The 19405-nt window shown below is 56.2% G+C and overlaps 2 protein-coding genes, 1 long non-coding RNA gene and 1 pseudogene across 6 annotated transcripts in view; 1 reads left to right on the forward strand and 3 right to left on the reverse strand.

Moving 5' to 3' along the window:
• LOC308631439 overlaps positions 1–19405 on the reverse strand; it is a 566835-nt gene that overhangs the window by 29388 nt on the left and 518042 nt on the right. The window lies entirely within an intron of this gene.
• Positions 5933–8334, reverse strand: LOC308632046 (large neutral amino acids transporter small subunit 1-like; the record flags this gene model as incomplete). Its single annotated transcript, XM_081263703.1, has 4 exons — positions 5933–6227; positions 7307–7403; positions 7746–7849; positions 8317–8334. The coding sequence occupies 4 exons, from the start codon at positions 8332–8334 to the stop codon at positions 5997–5999; spliced, it is 450 nt and encodes a 149-aa protein (XP_081119829.1). The 3' UTR covers positions 5933–5996.
• On the reverse strand, positions 8331–11076 carry LOC308632047 (uncharacterized protein; the record flags this gene model as incomplete). The annotated part of the gene is made up of 3 exons (XM_081263704.1): positions 9755–11076; positions 9207–9251; positions 8331–8664 (listed from the first exon to the last, which is right to left on the reverse strand). The coding sequence occupies exons 1-3, from the start codon at positions 10018–10020 to the stop codon at positions 8331–8333; spliced, it is 645 nt and encodes a 214-aa protein (XP_081119830.1). The 5' UTR covers positions 10021–11076.
• LOC308632048 (phosphatidylinositol 3,4,5-trisphosphate-dependent Rac exchanger 1 protein-like) overlaps positions 12118–19405 on the forward strand; it is a 38451-nt pseudogene continuing 31163 nt past the window's right edge. Inside the window, exons 1-2 of the transcript XR_014024323.1 lie at positions 12118–12143; positions 12337–12783. The product of XR_014024323.1 is annotated as a phosphatidylinositol 3,4,5-trisphosphate-dependent Rac exchanger 1 protein-like (transcript). The remainder of the gene's footprint in view (positions 12144–12336; positions 12784–19405) is intronic.

Here is a 19405-nt window from a genome sequence, read left to right on the forward strand (position 1 = left end):
TGCCCCGCCGCCCCTTCCCGGGGCTTCCTGCAGAGAGCCGCTCTCCTCTCCTCCACCAGGCCCTTCCGCCACAAGGGCCCTGGCCGTACCTTGGGCAATGGAGTCGGCCATCTATGGACTGAGGCTCTGTTCTGTGAGCCCAAGTAAACTTTCCCTCCTTTAATTGTTCTTGCCGGGCATTTTGGTCACAGAGAGCTAACACGTGGCTGGAGCAGGTACCCCCAGTGAGACATCTCCATTCCTTGCGGTAGTTCTGCAGGAAGTCTCTCCTTCGTAAAACCCGCTGTTTCCCTTCTCAAAACCCCTGCCTCGGGCTGGGGATGTGGCTCAAGTGGTAGCGTGCTCGCCTGGCATGCATGCGGCCCGGGTTCGATCCTCCAGCACCACATACACATACAAACAAAGATGTTGTGTCCGCCAATAACTAATAAATAAATATTAAAAAAAAAAAACCCTGCCTCGCGCCTACCCAAGCAGCCCGCCCTGCCCTGCCCCAGGAGGGGGCGACAAGTCCACCAGGCCAGCTCCCACCCAGTTCCTCCGGCCAGGCTGGCCTTCAGGGTCCCTCTCCAAGGTCAGCCCACTCCCTCCTGCAGGGTCCTGGGGGGGGAGGGTCCTCCCAGGGCCGAGGACTCTGCCCGTCCAGGGCTGGTGAAGCTCTTGAAGAGGAAGCCAGCACTGCCACCCAGCTCTGGGCCGCAGGGGCACCTGAGGGGTAGTGGGGGGCCAGTTACCAGTGCCAGGGAGCAGCCAGGCTGCTGGCCAGAGCCCATGTCCTGTCCTGCGAGTGGACAACATAGGCAGGGTGAGTGGCTACCTGCTGACCAGGCTGATGCCAGGCTGAGAGGAGCGGGGCGAGGGGAGGGGCAGGGCTGTGGGGCAGTGGGGGCTCTCCACTCCCACATGGTGCCTGAGGGAATAGCTTGAGGGTCTAGGACTGGTGTTGTCCCAGGGAGGGCCTGCCCCTCCCCTAGGTCACCTGGGAAAGGGGCTTTCTCCTAGCCAGCTGCTCCTGAGGACATGGGTGGGGATTGCTCAACCTGGGCCACTGTCCAGGCACACCGGGTGTTAAGCTCACAGTGGACGTCATCAGGAAGTGCCGCAGGGCAGGGGGTTTGGCAGCCCCTCAGGAGTGCCCAAGGCGCCACCCCAGCAAGAGGGGTGTGGCCGCTGCTGGAGAATGGCCACCGCAGCTGGGGTAGCCAGTCGCCCACTGGGCTGTCACCCAGAGAAGCGGGGCTCGTGGCCAGTCTCCTGCCCCAGGTGGCGCCAGGGCTGGTGTCAGGGTGCCGAGATGCTGTGTCACCAGCTGCCTGTTTCACTGTGTCAGGGCTGGGGGCCACATAAAAGGCGGACCAGGAACTGCCTGGAGGTGGGCAGCGGGACTGGCGTGGACAGGCCCACTTCTTCATTTCACAAAGTGGAGGGAGGGCACCTGCCCAAGGCCTCTCTGTGCCCATCCTCTCTGCATGGGAGGCACCTGCAAGTCCCGCTGCATGAGGAGGCAGCCAGCCCAGTTACCCTAATGGCAGATTGGGCCTGTGACCCAAGCCCTACACCCTCCCCACACCATTCTTGGACAAGGTCCCCAGGTCCCCAGAGCAGGTCCTGGCCCCACAGGTCGACACTGTGGTATGCCCCCTCCCTCCCCTTGCCTGGAATCCCCCATCTGGGTGCACCACACCAGCACTTTGGCCCCCCAGGCTGGGCCCCTCCACCTCAGGGCTCCCTCAGCTGCAGTCCCTGCCCTGGTCCTGCCCTGTCCCTGGCTGCCTTCCAGCCTGGCCACCCCAGGGTCCCACACTTGTAAGGTCGTGACATCCCCCGCACCTGTCCAGACCCTGATGACTGTGAGAGCGATATTGGGGGGGACCTGGAACATCCCAATACCCAATGTGGCCCCAAAGAAGAACACAGAAGCACCAGCGATTTTTAGAATCTCAGTCGCATTTCTTTAAAAACAAAAAGACCCCACAAATAGAACTCCCCACCCCACCAGCCCAGTGTAACAGGTTAGCCATTAACACAGAATAGAAGATGTACCAGCCACGAGTCACTAGCTCTGTGGATGCCACAGTGGATGGCCAAGGTGGCCGATTCAGACACGGTGCCAATACACCACGGCTCCAGCCGGCCACCTGAAATAAATAAACACGGTGCCAACCATACCTCCGCGTTAGTAAGTGTTAGGGGACAAACAGAGGCTGTCAGGCCAGGGTCTGCTATCCCAGGCCCTGCGGACTGTCGGCCATGCCTGGCTGGACAGCAGAGACTTCCCAGATGGGCCATGGTCCTACTATGCTCCTGGACACTAGCCGGCAAGTCAGAGTCAGCACCGTGGACACAGGCCCCAGAACCAGACGGACCCCTCTGACCTGCCTCGCAGGTGGGGGTCCCACGACCTAGCCATACCGACCTGGCCATACCGCACCCCAGGAACACGCTGCACCCTGCCAAGTGGCTGGCACTGCCCTCCTCCTGGGGGGGGGGGTCAGTGGTCTGAAGCTGAGGTTGAGCTCCCACTGCAAGACAGGAGCCTGCTGAGCTCTTCTCAGGCCTCAGAGTCCCTTCAGTCTGACCTGAAGAGAGGAACCGCTCTCTGCGGGTGACTTGCAGGGACTTCCTGACAGCTCAGCAAGAACAGTGTGGCCAGATGTGCTGGCCAGGCCTCAAGTGCCCCAGGGCACAACAAAGACAAAGCCCACCGGAGGCAGAGAGAGGAGAGCCCAGGAAGGCTTTGCTGTCTTCTGAGAGTGGGATGGGGCACGTGAGGGGAAGTCGAAACCCTGGCCACGGGGGAAGCGAGCCCAAGGGCTGAAGGGCTGCTGTGGTCAGTGGGAGGCAGAGGCCAGGGTCCCCAGCCGTGCCTTGCCTGCCTTCCTGGCTGTCCCTAGATGCACACAGCCCCATGGTCAACCCCAGGGACAGGCAGGGCTGGCTCTTGCTGCTGAAGGTTCGTTCTCCAGGGTTCGCAGGGCAGGAGCCATTTCGAGACTTTAAGGCAAAGACACAGCCAGGGCTCTTCTCTCTCAGCCCTACACCGGCGCTGGAGGGAAGAGGGCTGGAGCAGCTGGAGGTGCGCCCGCAGACAGGCACTGCCACGCCAGTGCAGGTCCTCAGTGCTCTGTGCAGCCACGGCATCGGGTCCCTTGGAGGCACAAGGCACTGTCGAGATGTCTCCCACCTCCTCCTGACCTCTCTAAACAGCAATCAGTTGGTGGCACTGACTTGACCCCAAATTTAAGTTGAATGCAGATGAACAGGGAAGGGAGAAGGCGGTGGGTCCCATGGGGGGGGCCACCAGGCCTGCCCCAGCTCACTGCTGGCACTGTGCCCGGGAGCCACCAGGGACATCCATCTTCCAGGACACCATTCGTACCAGAGTGTTCACAGCTGCTGTGGGTGCCGCCCTGGGCAGGGACGGTGAGGGGACGAGGGAGACCGGGAGCTGCTTTTCTGAGGGCGAGTCGTCTGCGCGTGGCCTTCGCGTGCTCCCTGCCAGCAGCGTCTGCCGCCAGCTAGGTCTCCTGCGGGACCACCTGCATGAGCTTCTGGCAAAGGACGGTCGTGGAGACTGCGGGAGAGGACACAGAGTGAGCACGGCCAGGCCTCGGGCTGGGCCAGGCGTCCTTCTTGTGGAGACGAGGACCCACAAGCCCAGCTCCCACCTGACCTGTCCCCACACCGTGCCAAGCTGCAGGAGGACAGGAACTCCAAGTTTTGTGTGGCCCTCCAGACCGTGTGGTCAGCACTGGCGCCTCCCCAGGGCCTCCTGGCCAGCAGCACATTCTGCAACTCTCCGTCATGCCAGACTGCCCGGGCCAGCAGGCGAGGAGTGTGGGAGCAGGTGCAGCTGCCCACCCCAGAGCCCTGTGACTGCACAGCAACCTGGTGGCCTTGCCACTGTGCGTGTGCCCGGCCCACACTGCCCATGTCACCACTGTGCCCTGAGAACAGGCTGCCTGCGAAGGGCCCCAGGAACCGCCTGGCACTCTCTCTCCTTTTTCTTTGTGGTGCTGCCTGGCCAGCGCCCCCCCCCCCCAGCCACTTCCAGGGCCACCCTGGCACTTTCTACGCAGAGCCTGCCTGGGGAGGGAGACGGGTGGTTTCAGAACAAGGTTTCTGTCTTAAGTCTGCTCTGGGTGTGACCCTGCGTGAGATTCCACAGGGACCCAGGCTGGAGGAGAGTCCTGCTCAAATGATGGGTGGCTCAGCCCTTGGTGTGGGTCTCCTCGCCTGCACAGGGGCCACCCTAGAATCTTAGCTGGCAAGGCCCGCCGGTGCGGACTCTCTCAAGCCTGGCCTTCCACACGGGTGAGGACAGGGCCCACTCTGATGTGGACCACCCCGGGCCTGGCGCCTTCTCCTGCTCTGCCCAGGAAGGTCAGGCAGTGTGTCAAGGCTGGTGAGTGACAGTGGGCACTTCTCTGGCAACAGCAGCCTGGTTCTTGGGAACCCCTCTTTCTGAGATGAGCTGCTGCCCAGCTCTTGAGCTGGGAGTAGGTGGGTGTCCTCACCACTGACACCCTGCAGTGGCCAAAGGCCTGGCTGATGCCAGCCCATCTCGGCCAGTAGCCTGGACACTCACAGATGCCCTGGAGGAGCCACTTGGGCTTGTTCTGCCACCAGACCCCGAGGAAGTAGACAGGCAGCCCACTGAGGATGATGGCGAAGCCAATGCCACATTCCACAGGTGTCTTCCAGAAGGACACGGCGATGAGGAACAGGCAGGCCAGGATGAAGAAGACCGGCATGCCCAGGTTCACCTGGGGACAGCACAAAGCAGGGCGTCAGCATCCGGGCCTGGGCTCCTCCCGACCACCACACCCCGCCGAGTGACCTCCACCAGCCCACGGAGAGCTCCAGCCCATGTCCTGTGGCCAGCGGCGTGCCACCCTGGAGCCTCCCTGGGATCTGCGCCCGCCCCACCCACAGCCCCGGCCAGTGCCTGTGCTGACAGGGCAGGCGCTGACTTGCACCTTCCGCAGGGTCGGCCCCGGGGCACGAACTGAGCCCACGTCCGTAGCACTTCACCCCGGCCCTGGCACAGGCACCAGGCATGGAATGGCCCCAAGTCAGCAGAGGAATGAAAACAAGCAGCCGGGCTCCGGGGGTGGAGGGGGGCTGCTGGTTCCCACATCACAGACGCGGAGCCTCTGGGAAGGCCTGGCCACCCACCAGCAAGCAGAGTCCTGCCTGCTCAGAGGGCCCTTTGTGGGTGGACCAGGCACTCCTGCCCCAAACCCGCGGCCTACAGACAGGCTGGGGCAGAAGCCGGGGCACAGGGAAGGCGGGGGCCGCAGAGGCCTGGGCAGCAGAGCCAGCTTCTCCCGGTCTGTCTGTGGGCGGTGCCGACAGGCCTGTTCTGAGAGCTCTGCTGTCCTGCACCCACAGGCGGCCAGGCTCAAGGGAACCGACTCCACGACAGTGCCCAGTCCCCTGGGAAAGCGTGCCCGCAGGACCTGGTGCCTGCACAAAGCCCTCCTGTGGACACCTGCCCCAGCTGTTGGGCTGGTCCCTGTGAAGGGTGGGGTGTCTAGCTGGCCACTCCTCCGACAGCCTTCCTGTGGGCCAGCCTTCCTATGGGCCCTCGTCAGGTGGAACATTAACCATATGTTAAAAGGTGCTACACTGGCTACCTGAGCTCCCAGGCTCAGGGCAAGGGGAGACCAGGGCGTCCTGGGCACTAAGTCACGGGGCTCCCTCCAGAGAGCCAGGCTCTTCCCCTCTCTAAAGACAGCTGGGGTGGGGTGGGGACAGGTCAAAGCCTGTGGTAGGAGCCAGTTATAATGACCTAGTACCAAAGGGAGCTGGCCGAGTGACAGGAGCTGCTGCCAGTGGCCACCTGTTGCTCCCAGGACTCCCAGTTGCCGTGCCCCCTCCACCGCTCATGCTCACGAAGCTGACTGCAGTTCCCAGAGCCCTCCAGAGGGCAGCAATGCCCTTTTGCTGGGGGGAGGTGGAGACTGGGAGGCCGCGCGGGTCCCACTCCTGCCTCAGGCTCCTCGGGACACTCCAGCCTGCTCTCTGCCTGCTCTCTGCCTGCGGCGCTGGCTGGACCCACCACCAGTACTCACCTTGATGGGCCGCTCCAGCTCAGGCTTCTTGAAGCGGAGCCAGACCATACCGATGATGGCCAGGGCCACGCAGAGCCAGTTGAAGAAGCTGAAGAAGTTGATGACGGAGAAGATGTCTTTGGAGAAGGCGTACAGCAGGGTCATGACGCACTGCCAGGAGAAAGGGGCTGGCTGAGCCCTGGGCAGGGCCATGCCCGATCCAGGGAGGATCGTGACCAGCCTCAGCCTCCAGCACATTGGGGTCGTGTGAGGTGCAGAGAGGCCAGGAGAGCGATGGGCTTCCAGGACAGTGGAGGTGCTGCCCACAGAGCAAGCACAGATGCCTGGACCCAACGCTTCTTGCACACCTTGCATCAAAGCAGCAACCTGGAACTAAACTATGCACCCACCAACTGGGGATCATAGTAAGTACAGAGTCCCCACGCTACACAGATGGCCGTTTCAAAACCAAGGTCAAGCTGGCCCTTTAAGCATGTCCAGAACTTCTGTGATACTTCTCTCTTTAAGAGGTGGAGCCTAACCCTGCTCCCCGAGGAATGGCACTTATGGACTCACTTTAACAACCAGGCCCAGGCAGCAAGGACAGCAGACCCGGCCGGGGCTAGGCCACAAAGCACACGGCCGTCTTGCTCTCTGGATCACATGTGCAGCGGGAGCCAGCGTCCCATCGCGAGGGTGCCCAAGCTCCCTGTGGAGAAGCCCGTGTGCCCACAACCTTTGGCCTCCTGTCCACAGCCCCTGCCATGCCCTTGGAGGGCAGCATGCCAATTGCAGTCATCAAGCTCTGAGACCAAGGTGGGCAGCCCCCGCTGGCGCTGCAGGATGTGGGAAGGTAAAGGCTTTGTGCTCTGGGCCCCGGGTTGGGTGGCTGTCACACAGAAGCAGAGAACTAACAAACAGGCTCAGAGAAGGAGAGAGAAAAGTGCACGGTGGATGCATGCCCAAGCCCAGAGGTGCCCGGACAGCCTCGGCAGTGGGACTGTCTACACCAGCACGTGCTGCAGAGTTAAAGTGCCTTCTCGGTGCCCGGGGCCTGGCTGACTAGAGCTCCCAGCCCCTGCAGCATCCCAGTCATGATCCGTGGCTCAGGGACAGTGGCCCTTCCCTGGCTGTCCCAGTCCTGCTCACAAGGTGGCGCTCTGGCTGCTCCAGAGCCCAGAGCGCCACTGTGTACACCTGGACAACACAGGTGGCGGGGCGGAGGGTGCAGGGCTGTGTGGCAGGCTTACCGTGAACACAAGGGACGGCATGGGTGTCAGGAGCTGTGGGTGGATCATGGACAGGATCGAGGGCAGGTGGCCTTCCCTGGATACCACGAAGAACAGCCTGTGGACAAAGCAGTGAGCAGTCAGGCCCACGACCCCACCCGTGGATGGAGGTGCCTACAGACAGCTGAAGGGTGGACCGCACCCTGCAAGTTGGGTCCCAGGAGCAGGGGCAGGAGCCCTGGTGGCCTCCCTCCAGCCCTCCTGGTGTTACTCCTGCAGTCCAGGAAGGGGCCTGCAGGACCCAGCAGTCCACCAGCTCCAGGGAGGGCGAAGGCAAAGGTCACACTTCCGGCCTCCCTGTCACCCGACCTCTACACACCAAACAGGACTCCAAGCACAGGCTGCAAAGCAGATGAGGCTGGCAGCCGGGCGACTCCCTCGACCCCAGGCGGGCACTCACCTGGAGGACGTGAACAGGGACCCGTTGACAGAGCCGAAGCAGGACAGGCCCACAAAGACGGGGATGATCCAGGACATGACTCCCAGGTGGTAGTTCCCAAAGTCCTGCAGGGACACAAGGACGTGAGCCCTGGGACCTCACCAGGGCCGACCCAGGACCCACTTGGCCTAATCCTGGCTTGTGCACACACAGCCATCCCTGGGATCAGTTCTGGACTGTGGGGACAGCTCAGGACAGTGGCCCTTCCCTGGCTGTCCCAGTCCTGCTCACAAGGTGGCACTCTGGCTGCTCCTGATGGCAGGCCCTCTGGTGGGCCTCCCTGGGTTGCCTGGCCCTGCCCAGCTGGCCTCTCGCCTGACCAAGAGCAGGTGCGGGTCTGGGGACGAGGATCTGCCTGCCTCACTTGGGGACTCTCACAGGGCCTGGTGAGTGGGTCTCTGCAAGCGCGGGATCTGAACCAAGTGAGACTCAGCCACAGCAAGGACACCCTGCTCCTCCCGCATGGGAGGGCAAGGGGCAGGAGCCAGAGGCCAAGGACACAGCCCAGGGGCAGTCTGTCCACCTGACCAACCGCAGACACGCTGATCATGGTAGAGGCCGCCTGGCGTCTGTGGTTTCATCGCAGCCAAGGTTGAGGAGGATGCCACGCCCCGGCCAGCGGGGGAGCCCTCCTGTGACACCTTCCAAGGAGACTGAGGACAGCCGCACGGCCCTTCCAGGTAGGCGAGAGGCTGACATGCAGGGACAGCCTGGTCTCGGGCTCTTGGACCCCGGGGAGGCGGGCAGCTGTCTTACCACGGCCACAGCCTCGGATGTCAGCATCTGCTCAGTGGTCAGCGTGGTGAAGTAGGCCAGGTTCGTCAGCACGTACACCAGGGTGACGATGGGGAGGGAGATGATGATGGCCAGGGGCAGGTTCCTACAACAGGGAGGGGCTGGTTGTTGGAGCACAGCCCTGCGTGTCCCCACGTCTCAGCTGGCTTCTCGGGCAGGGGCCAGCTGCCTGGGCCTGGGGAGCCGGGCCACCTGGCTGGTGGCTCCATCTGCCTGCCTCGTTACCCCTGATGGGGTCCTGTCTGAAGGCCCACAGCCCTGACCAGTCCCCACCCAGGACACCCTGGGGGCCAGGGCTGAGAGCCACCTCCGGGGGCGGGGGACCTTCATACACACGCTGGAGTGGTCCAGAGGACAGAGGGCCACCCTTTGTGTACCTGGGGCTGCCGAGGGCATCTAATGCAGGACAGGTGTCCCAGGGGCACATGTGGTCCACTCCCAGGCCACGGCTTATTCCAGTTCACACAGGTGGACAGGGGCCCAGAAGCCAGCCCCGCCCATCACCCTAATTGTGAGCACCTGGCACAGCTCCCCAGAGGCCGAGCCGAGCCCACCAAAGGGTTTTGGATGGAACCAGCTTGTCCCTGTGACTTGTCCCTGTGATGTCTCCTTCACCCCTCCACGTACCTGTAGGGGTTGATCATCTCCTCTGTGACAAAGTTCAGGTAATTCCTAGAAATCAGGTTTCATTATGTCACCCCACAACCATTAGGAAAAAGATACAAACTCAGCAGGGAGCCCCCATAACCCCTGCGCGCCCCCTCACTCCACCCATCAGAGCCAACCCCGGTGAGCAGGGAAGGCTAGGGCCTGGGTTCCAGGTGGGATCGCACTGCGTCTGCCCAGTGGGGCCTGGGCGCACCAGGGCGGTCACTCCCACCTGCTCCTGCTCTCCCGCATCCCTGCCCACTCACCTCCCTCTAGCACCTTCCCACCTGCTGGCCACAGAGCTGCAGGTCCCAGCTGGGGAGGCTTCAAGCTTCTACCTTGTGCCTGTTCCGAGGACACAGAGAGGGACACATGCTACGGAGGCCTCAGGGGTCCTCTCACGGCCCTTCAGGGCGGCCTGGGGTTGGGATGCCCTTGAGAGGGCTTCCAGTGTCTGTCCTGCCTGTCCCCAGCTGCACACTTGAGTGCTGTGAGACCGTGAAGCGGCCAGACGTCCTGGAACCTACCATCCTCCGTAGGCAAAGAGGCCACGGTACAAGGCCAGCACGATGTTGCCCACGTCCAGGTTGGTGCCTTGGAAGGAGAACTCTGGGTTCAGATTAGACACGCCACCTGGCAAAGACCACGAGGGAACGCTGGTCAAAGGATGCCAGGCAGGGCCCTGCCGGGAGGAGCAGGGCAGGGGAACAAGCGGACGCGGGGGCCTCTCCCTGCCACCACCTGAACAGCCTGCTGAGCCCCGGCAGAAGAGAGCTGGGCCCCTCCCTGACATGGAGGGGCATGGCCTGGCCAGAGCCTGGGCCACTCCGAGAGAGGACAGGCAGCTCTGCAGACTTGGTCACTGCTGCCCATTTGGGTCAGGGTCACCACTTGGCTCAATGAGGGTGACCACCCCATTGGCCAAGGGACCCCAGTAGGATGACAGGAGAGAACACTGGGTGGACCCACGAAGGGTCCACTTGTCATTCACCCACCTGAAGCCTGTGCTTCAAACGCGGCACAGGACCTCCTACAGCAGACACTGCTGGGGCCCCTTGGAGGGTGGACAGCACTCCTGTTGGGGGTCCTTGTTCTTACAGCGCTCTGGACCTGGGAGTCTCCCGTAACTGGGCTGGGAGGCTGCGGACCCACCTGCCACCGGGACTGGCATCCTGAGAAAACCTCACCCAGCCCCGGGGGACAGCCTCCTGCTCTCCTGGTTATACTATGGTCAGCAAGCTGGCTGGACCCTGTGGGCTGGGGACAGGCATTCAGGACAGGCACTTTCAACAACGCCTCAGCTGAGCTGCCCACAGCCCCTCTAGGTTCTAACCCACCTGCTCTCCAGTGGAATATTCTGGAGTACCTTACTTCTGAGGAACCCAGCCACATTCCCAGCGCCTGGACCCAGACACTCTGCTGGGAGGGAGGGCATCTGTCCTACCAGTGGGGAAACTAAGGCATGGCCACGTGCCAGGGGTGTGAGGATCTGCCAGCCTGAGTAACACCCACCCACAGTGCTATGGCAGAGTAAGCCCCAGGGACTAGGGACACATGCCTGCCTGCTGGTGAGCAGCACTGGACCAAGCCAGCACACAGGACACTTCAGATCCCTGTTTTACCAACGGGTCACCACCACTGCCCTCCAGACTGGACAATAGCAGCCTCTTACCCACTAAGGACAAGACATGGGGCTGGGGACATGCTGAGGTCTCCTAGTCAGAGCCAGATACCTGCAGCCCAAGACCTTGGTGACCCCAGTGCCCATGTGGCACACCACTCTGGCCACCAGCTCAGGGGGCAATCATCACTCAAGATGGTCCAGAGTTCCTACTACAGGGCAGGACTTCCTGGGACTCGGCTCGACTTGGTGGCCTGAGACGGCTGGTGGCCTGAGACGGCCAAGCGCACGCTGGACCAGGTCCTCCCAACCAGCCATGTGGCTCTGTTCCTGGGACAGTGTGGAGGAGGGTTAAGAGCATCATTTTGGAGGGGAGGAGCTGCGGCACCAGGTTGGAAGGCAGGCATGTGGTCGCCGGGATCAGAACGGCAACTTCTCGGGGGAAACGCCCTATTGAGGCTCCGGGGGAGTCGGAAGGGGAGCCGACGGCCCGCAGCCCGGGGTCTGGCCTCGGGCAGAGTTCCCTCCCGCGACCCGACTGGGAGGGCTCGGGGCTGCCGTCTCCACCCGAGGCCGGGACTTTGGAGGAGGCGGCTCCGGAGCTCCGCGCGGCAGAGGAGCACAAGTGTATCTGGGCACGCGGGCCAGAGGAGGCCCTGCCCGCCGCCGGGGAGCTGCAAGCCTCGAGGCGCTGCGAGCGGCGCGGCTGTTGCCAGCCCCCGCGGCCCGCGCAAACTGCGCACAACTACTTCTCCCGCGCCGCTCGGGGGGTCGGGGGCTGGGCGGCTGCCCCGCGGGGCGGCAGTGCCAGAGCCCCGCCGCCGGTTGCCCGCCCCCGGGCGCGGCCAAGTGCGCCCCGCCGGGCTCGCACGCTCCGCCGCGCCGGGCCGCTAAGGCCCCCGACAGGCACGCGAGCCCCCCGCGCGCCCCCCGCGCGCACACGCTCCCGGGCACGCACGCCGCCGGCCGGTCCACGTCCGCCCCGCCCCGCCTCCCCCGCGCCCCGCCCCCGTCCCCGCCGCCGCGCTCCCATTGGCCGGCCGGCGAGTGACTCGCGGCGCCGGCCCCGCCCCTCGTCAGTCACTCGGCGGAGGCGGCGCTGGCAGGGACTGGTCTCATCCGGAGACTGGCGGCGGCGGCGGCGGCCGAGCTCGAACTCCGGCGGCTGAGGGCGGGCGGGCGGCCGGTCCGCGACGACTCCTGGGCGGCGTTTCTCCTGCGGGCGGCGGCGGCGGCGGCGGCGGGGCTGGGCGCAGCCCGTCCATGACCATGGGCGACAAGAAGAGCCCGACCAGGTACCTGCTCGGCGCCGCGGGCGGAAGGGAGGCCGGGGCGGCGGGGGCCGGCGGCGACTAGGCCCGAGCGGCGCGCGCGGGGAGGCGCGGCTAAGATGGAGACCGGCGGGCGGCGGCGGCGGGCGGCGGCGGGCGGCGGCGGGCGGCGGCGGGCGGCGGCGCTCTGCGCGGGCCGGGGCCGTGCGCGCCGCAGCCATGACGGCTCCTCCTCAGCCGCCCTCCGCCGCCGCCGCTCCTCCCAGACAAAGGAGATTTGCACAGGTGGGGAGGAGGCGGCGCGGGCGGGCGGGCGGCGGCGGAGGCCCGCGCCCTGCCGCGCCGCCCCGCGCCCCCCGGACGCGCCACCCGCCCACCGCGGCCTCTGGTCGGCCGCGGGTGCGCGAGGCCCCCGGCCGGGCCGGCGGCCGCGCGGGGTGGGCGTGGGGCGCCGCGAAGTTTGCCGCGTCGGATTCCTGCGGCACCGCGCCGCTCACGCGCGCCTGTGTTTTGCTGTGCCCTCTTCCCGCTCGCGCAGGCCTAAGAGGCAAGCCAAGCCCGCCGCGGACGAGGGCTTCTGGGACTGCAGCGTGTGCACCTTCAGGAATAGCGCCGAAGCCTTCAAATGCAGTATCTGCGACGTGCGTAAAGGCACCTCCACCAGGTACGCGGGGCCCGGCCCTCTTGGTCGGGCACTGGGCTTTAAAAAAAATTTTTTGGCGGGGTGCTGGGGGGAGGGCGGCGAGCTGTACTTTTCTGCCCCGGCTCCAACTTGTTGATCGCGGCTTTTCCTGCGCCCTGGGGGTGGGCGACGGGTTTGGGGTCGTGTGTCTTCGGCGTTGGGTGCAGTGCCTCATGTTCGCGGGATGATTTATGGGAAGGAATTTTCCCAGGTTTTCGTCTTATTTCATACAGACGCCGGGTTTGACACTTGTATCCTTTTGGCTTATTGGTGTTGGCTCGGAAAGAGAGGAAGCAGTGCTCTTGCTATGGATTGTAGGACACGAGACCTTTTTTTAAAAAAAAAAAATTTATTTTTTTTTTAAATTTCTGCCATGTGCAGAATGGTTTTAATTTGCCTGTCCTGAGTTATTTTCCTCCTCTTTGGGAAATTTAATGGTGGTAGTACAGAAAGGCTGGTTGTGTTTTTCTTGTTGGAGCTGTAAATGTCTGTTATTTTCTTGCACTTGAAAATAGACGTTGGGGGGTATGATAAAGAAAGTGCATGTTTTGGAAGGCCGAGTTGTCAGGTTTTTTTTTTTTTTTTTTTTTCTCTTTCCCCTGCATGATTAGCTTATGCAGAGTGGTGATGGGGTTTTGCAAAATGTGAAGTGAATGGGATGACTATTTTGAAGTTTGTGTTTTAAGCTTCATTGTGATGAAAATAATGTTGGTTGAAAGAATTCCTTTTCATGTAAATGAAGGTGGTATACTCTAGGTATGTAAGGGTACATAACGGTAGGTAATGGAGGAAATGTCAAGACTGATTTTCTGGTCTTTCGGTCATCCTTAAACTTTTATCTGGAATTTCAGTCGTGTTTGAAGTGAAACTGTTCTTGGTATCATTTAATGGACAGGCGTTGGGGTGTGTGTCAAAGGAAGACATTGAGTTTTTGGTGTATGCTTTAGAACTTAAAGCGGTGGCCAGGAGTCTCATTGCACTAGCTACTTGTTTTTGATTGGTGGTGTTCCAATGTGTCTGTGTAGTAGTGCTCTAACTGGATGTACTTGTTTGAATGTGTCCTGTTGAGGGTTCCTTGCTGTGTTTATACCTGGGATTAAATAGGCTACTGGACAACCTAAAAGCATGTAAGTGGGGTTATTTGGTCCAATCACCGGTAGAACTATTCTGTGATTTCCACTAACTCCTAAGTAATGAAACCACTCAATAAAAATAGTATATAACTTGAGGAAGATATTTCCCCATAAGTAGCTTTCCTAAAAGTAGGTTCATGTCACCTTTTTGTATCATCATAGATTTACTTAAAATTCATCATAGGCTTACTTAAAATTAAAAAAACAAAACCTTTATTCGTGGTTTCATGGATTTTGTTTTGCTATCTAAAATAGGGTATTCCATCAGATGGCATGAAACTTTAGAAACATATTTGTTACTTAAAGCAATAGTGATTGTGTATTATTTATGAGTAATGTTTTTTACATGTAGAATCCCTTAGAGGCCAAACCTCTTTATTGTGGTTTTGCTTTGAGTGTTACTGTAGATGGTGTTCAAGTAAATGACTAGGAAACTCCTAAGAACTTGAGAATCTCACTGGTGAATAGAAACTTAAGCCAAACTCAAAAGTTTACATCTGATTTATTGCTGGGAATAATTATCTCATAATGAAATGCATTTCAGTTTCTACAGAAAAGTTTTTTAAAAACCTGACTCATCAAGTTTTTGGAAGCACGTGGAAGGTTTTGACTTTAAAGAATAAGGTTTTTTTAGGGCCACAGATGATAACAGTGAAATTCATTTTTTAACAAATAACTGCAAAATATTTCAGAGTAAGTTCAGGAAAAGTGGCTTGTGTAGTATCTTTATGGATCCTCAGGCAGTTTTTTTGATGTCTGTCATTGAGTAGTATTTGAACATACATTTCACAAGTCTGAGAACTTGAACTCTCACCAAGTTGTGATACTCTTATTTGACTGAGATTTCTTTGACTTTGGTTATTATCACTATTTTAGTGTTTTAGATCTTTGCAGAAGGCATTAATCAGAATTTAGTTAACACCTTGGCTTTCCTCAATTACGGATGGGCGTCATGTGGACAGTGAGTTTTTGACAGGTTTCGTCTTGTCCTTCTGTGCATTAGCTTGGTCAATTTCTCTGTGATACTTGCCACTGCGCTGTTTTTTCTTGGGTCTTTTTTTTTGGTACCTCACAGGTTTGATATGAACTTGACATTTTCTGTCTTGTTTGGTATTAATCAGACTTGGTATTGACGGCCGTACAAAACTTTTTTTTTCTTTTCCAGTCTGGGGGGGATTGAAGCCAGGACCTTGCACATACTAGACAAGTGCCCTACCCCTAAGCTACAACCCAGCCCTGTTGTTCGGTTTTGGAACTGGGTAATAGGCAAAAATCAGGGATTTTAGAACAGTTTGTTGACTGACATAGAAATTGTTTTAGCTGTATTTTAACAGCCTAGTCAAGTAAATGACTAGGAAACTCCTAAGAACTTGAGAATCTCACTGGTGAATAGAAACTTAAGCCAAACTCAAAAGTTTACATGGTTATTTTGAAGTTTTTGGTCATTCTTTTCTTTATTGTCACTGTCATCTACCAGTCAGTCCGGGAGAACAGCTTTGAATTAGTGGCAGCCCAGCAGGGAACAGAACTCTATTTGCCCTATGAAGACAGAGTTGATGTTCCTAAATATGATTAGGAAAATACTGCCACTCTTCCTAGGCTGTGGAAGATACTCTTGAAGGCATTGGGTAGGAGAGGGACATGTGTAAAGGATGGCAAGACATGTATCCAGATGACTGTAATTCAAGTTGTAAAGACTCTGAGAGGCAATAAAAAATGGGATGGAAGCAGTCTGGCTTGGGGAATCAATCACATGGTTCCCTTCCCCCCACTTCTTTTGGACAACTAGAATTGATTTCTCTAGAATCACCTGCCAGCTTTACACTGTTATTGCCATGTGCATCAGATGTTTTTAATTCTGCAGGTATAATCATGAAGGTGATTCAGAGTGAGGGCTTCTTTTCTTTTTTCTGGGGAGCAGAATGAAAGGGAGATAAAAAGGTCGTAAGGAATGTGCTAAGGTCCTAAGGAATTTGTAATAGTCCCCTTGGAAGGCTCAGGGGCAATGGAGATACATGTTTTAGATGTATTATTAATTACGTGTTGGGTCTCTGGTTCTTTTATGCAATTCTTTCCCAAGCATGCTATCCCACTCTCTAGCCCTGGGTCATTATTTGTTTTAAAATCTTTTTTGAGGTTCTGCTTGGTGGTGCACACCCGTCATCAGTAACTCTGTAGGCTGAGGCAGAAGGGACCAAGTTGGAGGCTAACTTCAGCAACTTTGCTGGATGCTGCCTCATGATAAAAGGACTGAGAATGTGGTTCAGTGGTAAAGCACCCTTGAGTTCAATCCCCAATATAGAACAACAGCAGCGAACCCATAAACTTTTGTTAAGGTGTAATTTACATATAGCATTCGTCCATTGCTAATGCTGCAATTAATTTTTTTTTGTCATTTTAAAGAGCTGTGATGTCATCACCACAGTGTAGTTTAGAACCTTTCATCACCTAAGCTGGTTACCTTATGCCTGTTCTCTGATAGAAAGTCTCTGACCCTGGAGCATGGAGGAGTCAGGGGCTGCCAGAGAGTTGCTTCGCGGTGCTGCTGGATGGAAAATAAAGAGGGGGGTTCAGTGTTAAGAGAGGTGGCAGGTGGGTAGGAAGAGAATCCTATCCCTTCCTAAGTGATCGCTGTAGTAGTGCTTCTCTTCCTGCTTTGACAGACACACAAAAAGAAGATGCTGCCTTAAGAGAGGAAGGGAAGCAAAGCTGAATGTTGGGAACTGCCTAACTGTTCTCTTAAGTTGCACTTGCAGGTGTCTGGTAGGCACTTCCTAGACTGGTGAAGAAGCATTTTGCTTTTGTGGTCTTATGACTGTGAGTGCAGCGTTGTCTTTAAAATAAAAATTACCAAAACATTGCTCCATGCTCTTATTAATGAATGTTTCTTTGCTAGTAGGGCTGTAATTTTTGTTTTCAACTGCTGTTTACGTTGCATTCACTTGAAAAATTAGAAAAGTTTTGTTTTGGCTAATTGCCACAGATTTAGAACTTTGCTCTTATAATGTTGAATTGAAATCACGCTTTATTTAATTCCTGATCATTTGACTACTGCACCTCTGAAAAGTTCACTGTTTTGGGAGCCTTTATAGACAAGTAGAAGCGAGGAAATGACTTTGGCTAGTGCTGTGGTGTGGGAATAAATAATTTGCTTTAGAAAAAGCTGGTACTCAGGATATTGGAGTGCAGGGAGAGGCAGCAGCAGTGTTGTGTGTGGTTTTTCTTGTTCTAGACTCCCTGATTCTTTGCATTTGTACCTTTGGAATCTTCCCCCCTTAAATGCAGATACCTTGCCAACTCAAAACACCTTAGGTGATTATGAACTGTTGCAGACTTTTTGTGGGAAAACACAACTTAGTTATGACTTTTGCTGGAAGCTTTGTAAGGGTGTCACCTGGTGATGCTTTTTAGAAAGGAAAACCCCCGAAAGAGGAGGAGGTACCTGCACTGGGACAGAGGAAGGCCAGGCTAACAGTGCTTCCTGAGGATCCAAACCATGGCTTTACACTTTAGGTACTTGGTTTTGTTGTGTTTGTCTTTTACAGAAATACTCCATAAAATACATGGAAAAATTGCCTCTGTCTTCCAAATCATCAAACCTTATCAAACCTTTCAACCTCAGAGCTGGTACAAAAGCTGGTACAGTTTCAAAGATTACCTTACCCAGGAGTGGAGTGATAATTTATTTTGTGTTTGCTGTTGCATTGGACTTAACTGATTTATTGGTACTGACTTGATCCTGTGTGTACTTGATGACCTTAAAGTAAATTACCTGGGTAGTTGTGGTCATTTGACATGTTTTTATTGAGCATACTGCCATCTGGGCTCTGGGTATACAGTGGTATAAAGACAGACAAGGTCTCTATCCTCATGGGATTTGAAATACTGTGGAGAGGAAGAGAAGAAAAGCAAGTGGACAGAAAAATGAGATAACTTCAGCTGGCCACAAGTGCCGTGAAGAAATTGGTAGGATTAGGAACTGTGGAGTGAGGAAGATCAGGCAGAGACCTCCTTTGGACCAGTGTTGAGGTATGCATTTTCACTGTTAGGAAATGGGCTACTTTTATTTTGATGCTTGAGGGTAATTAAGGTGTAGTTTTACCTGTGCAGGTTAGCTCATTTCGTAGAGCTGCAGTATTGGTGCAGAACCTACTAAAGTGAGTTGCATGCTGTAGACTAGGCTCAGACTAACCAGTTTCTATTAGTCATTGAGTTGGGAGGGTGTGAACGGATTCATTTATGTATTATTTACATGGCATACATTGGTTGTGTACTTCAGTAGGTGTGAAGAAACTCTAAGATTTAGAAAATTGTCAAGCAACCGAAGTTATTTTTTTTTAAGTTGTAGATGGACACAATATCTTTGTTTTTATTTGTTTATTTTTATGTGGTGCCGAGATCGAATCCAGGGCCTCACATGTGTGAGGCAAGTGCTCTACCATAGAGCTACAACCCCTGCCCCATAGTTTATTTTTTATTTTTTTAAAGAGTTGTTTGAATTGAACGTGCATGTATCATGAGTTTAAAGATTTGCTGCTCTTTCACAAGGTGATTGTGTGTTTATAACTGGGACCAGATTCTGCATCAGATTCTTAAAGAGAACATTCCCAGAAGCCCTTGTACTCTGCCACCTGCCCCTGCTCTCCTGACTTGTAGCACAGGAGATAAGGCTTTGCTTGTTTTTGAATTCTCTTTGAATGGAATCTTAAGAGTATACACAGTGTGGTTCTGGTTTCTTTCAGTCATAGTGGTGTTTGCAAGACTCCTATCTGTTGTGTGCAGTTCTGATTTTCCCAGTTTTATCCCTAAGAATCTCTTAAAGCTCACTCTTGGCATGCAGACCCTTGTTTACACATTGTAGAGGGAGGACCCCTCCCGCCCTCTTCTCTAACCTACCTCCTGGCAGCACAGCACCCAGTGTGAGAGGAGCGGGGCCTGGTGTGTAAGACTTTGCAGTGGTCATAAAGGGAGTCAATCATGGCCTCTCATCAGTAGTATGTTCATCAGTCACTTCAGTTTTAAGGCATTGGTTAAATAAGTAGGAAACTCCTGCTTTCAGGGAACTTAACAAACTTGTTGGAAAGTTAGTGTGTAAGAAGATGGCCAGTGGTGGATAGCACCCTGGATGAGAGTGGAGTGAGTTGAGTCCAATGTAGAGACAGAGAGTGCTTTTTTTTTTTTTTTTTAAAGTAAGTGCTTTTTGAAAGAGGGCAGAGAGAAACTTTGGGCCTCCCTGATTCTTGCATGTCAGATTTGTTCCGTAGGCAGATACAAGTTACATAGTTCTTTTTTTTTTAAAAAAAAAAAATTTAATATATGTTTTTTTTTAAGATAGAGTGAGAGAGGGAGGGAGAGAGAGAGAGAGAGAGAGAGAGAGAGAATTTTAATATTTATTTTTTTTTTTAGTTTTTGGCGGACACAACATCTTTGTTTGTATGTGGTGCTGAGGATAGAACCCGGGCCGCACGCAT

The sequence above is a fragment of the Spermophilus citellus genome (genome assembly GCF_964194105.1).
Source record: "Spermophilus citellus genome assembly, chromosome: 12".
NCBI classification, from domain to species: domain Eukaryota; kingdom Metazoa; phylum Chordata; class Mammalia; order Rodentia; family Sciuridae; genus Spermophilus; species Spermophilus citellus.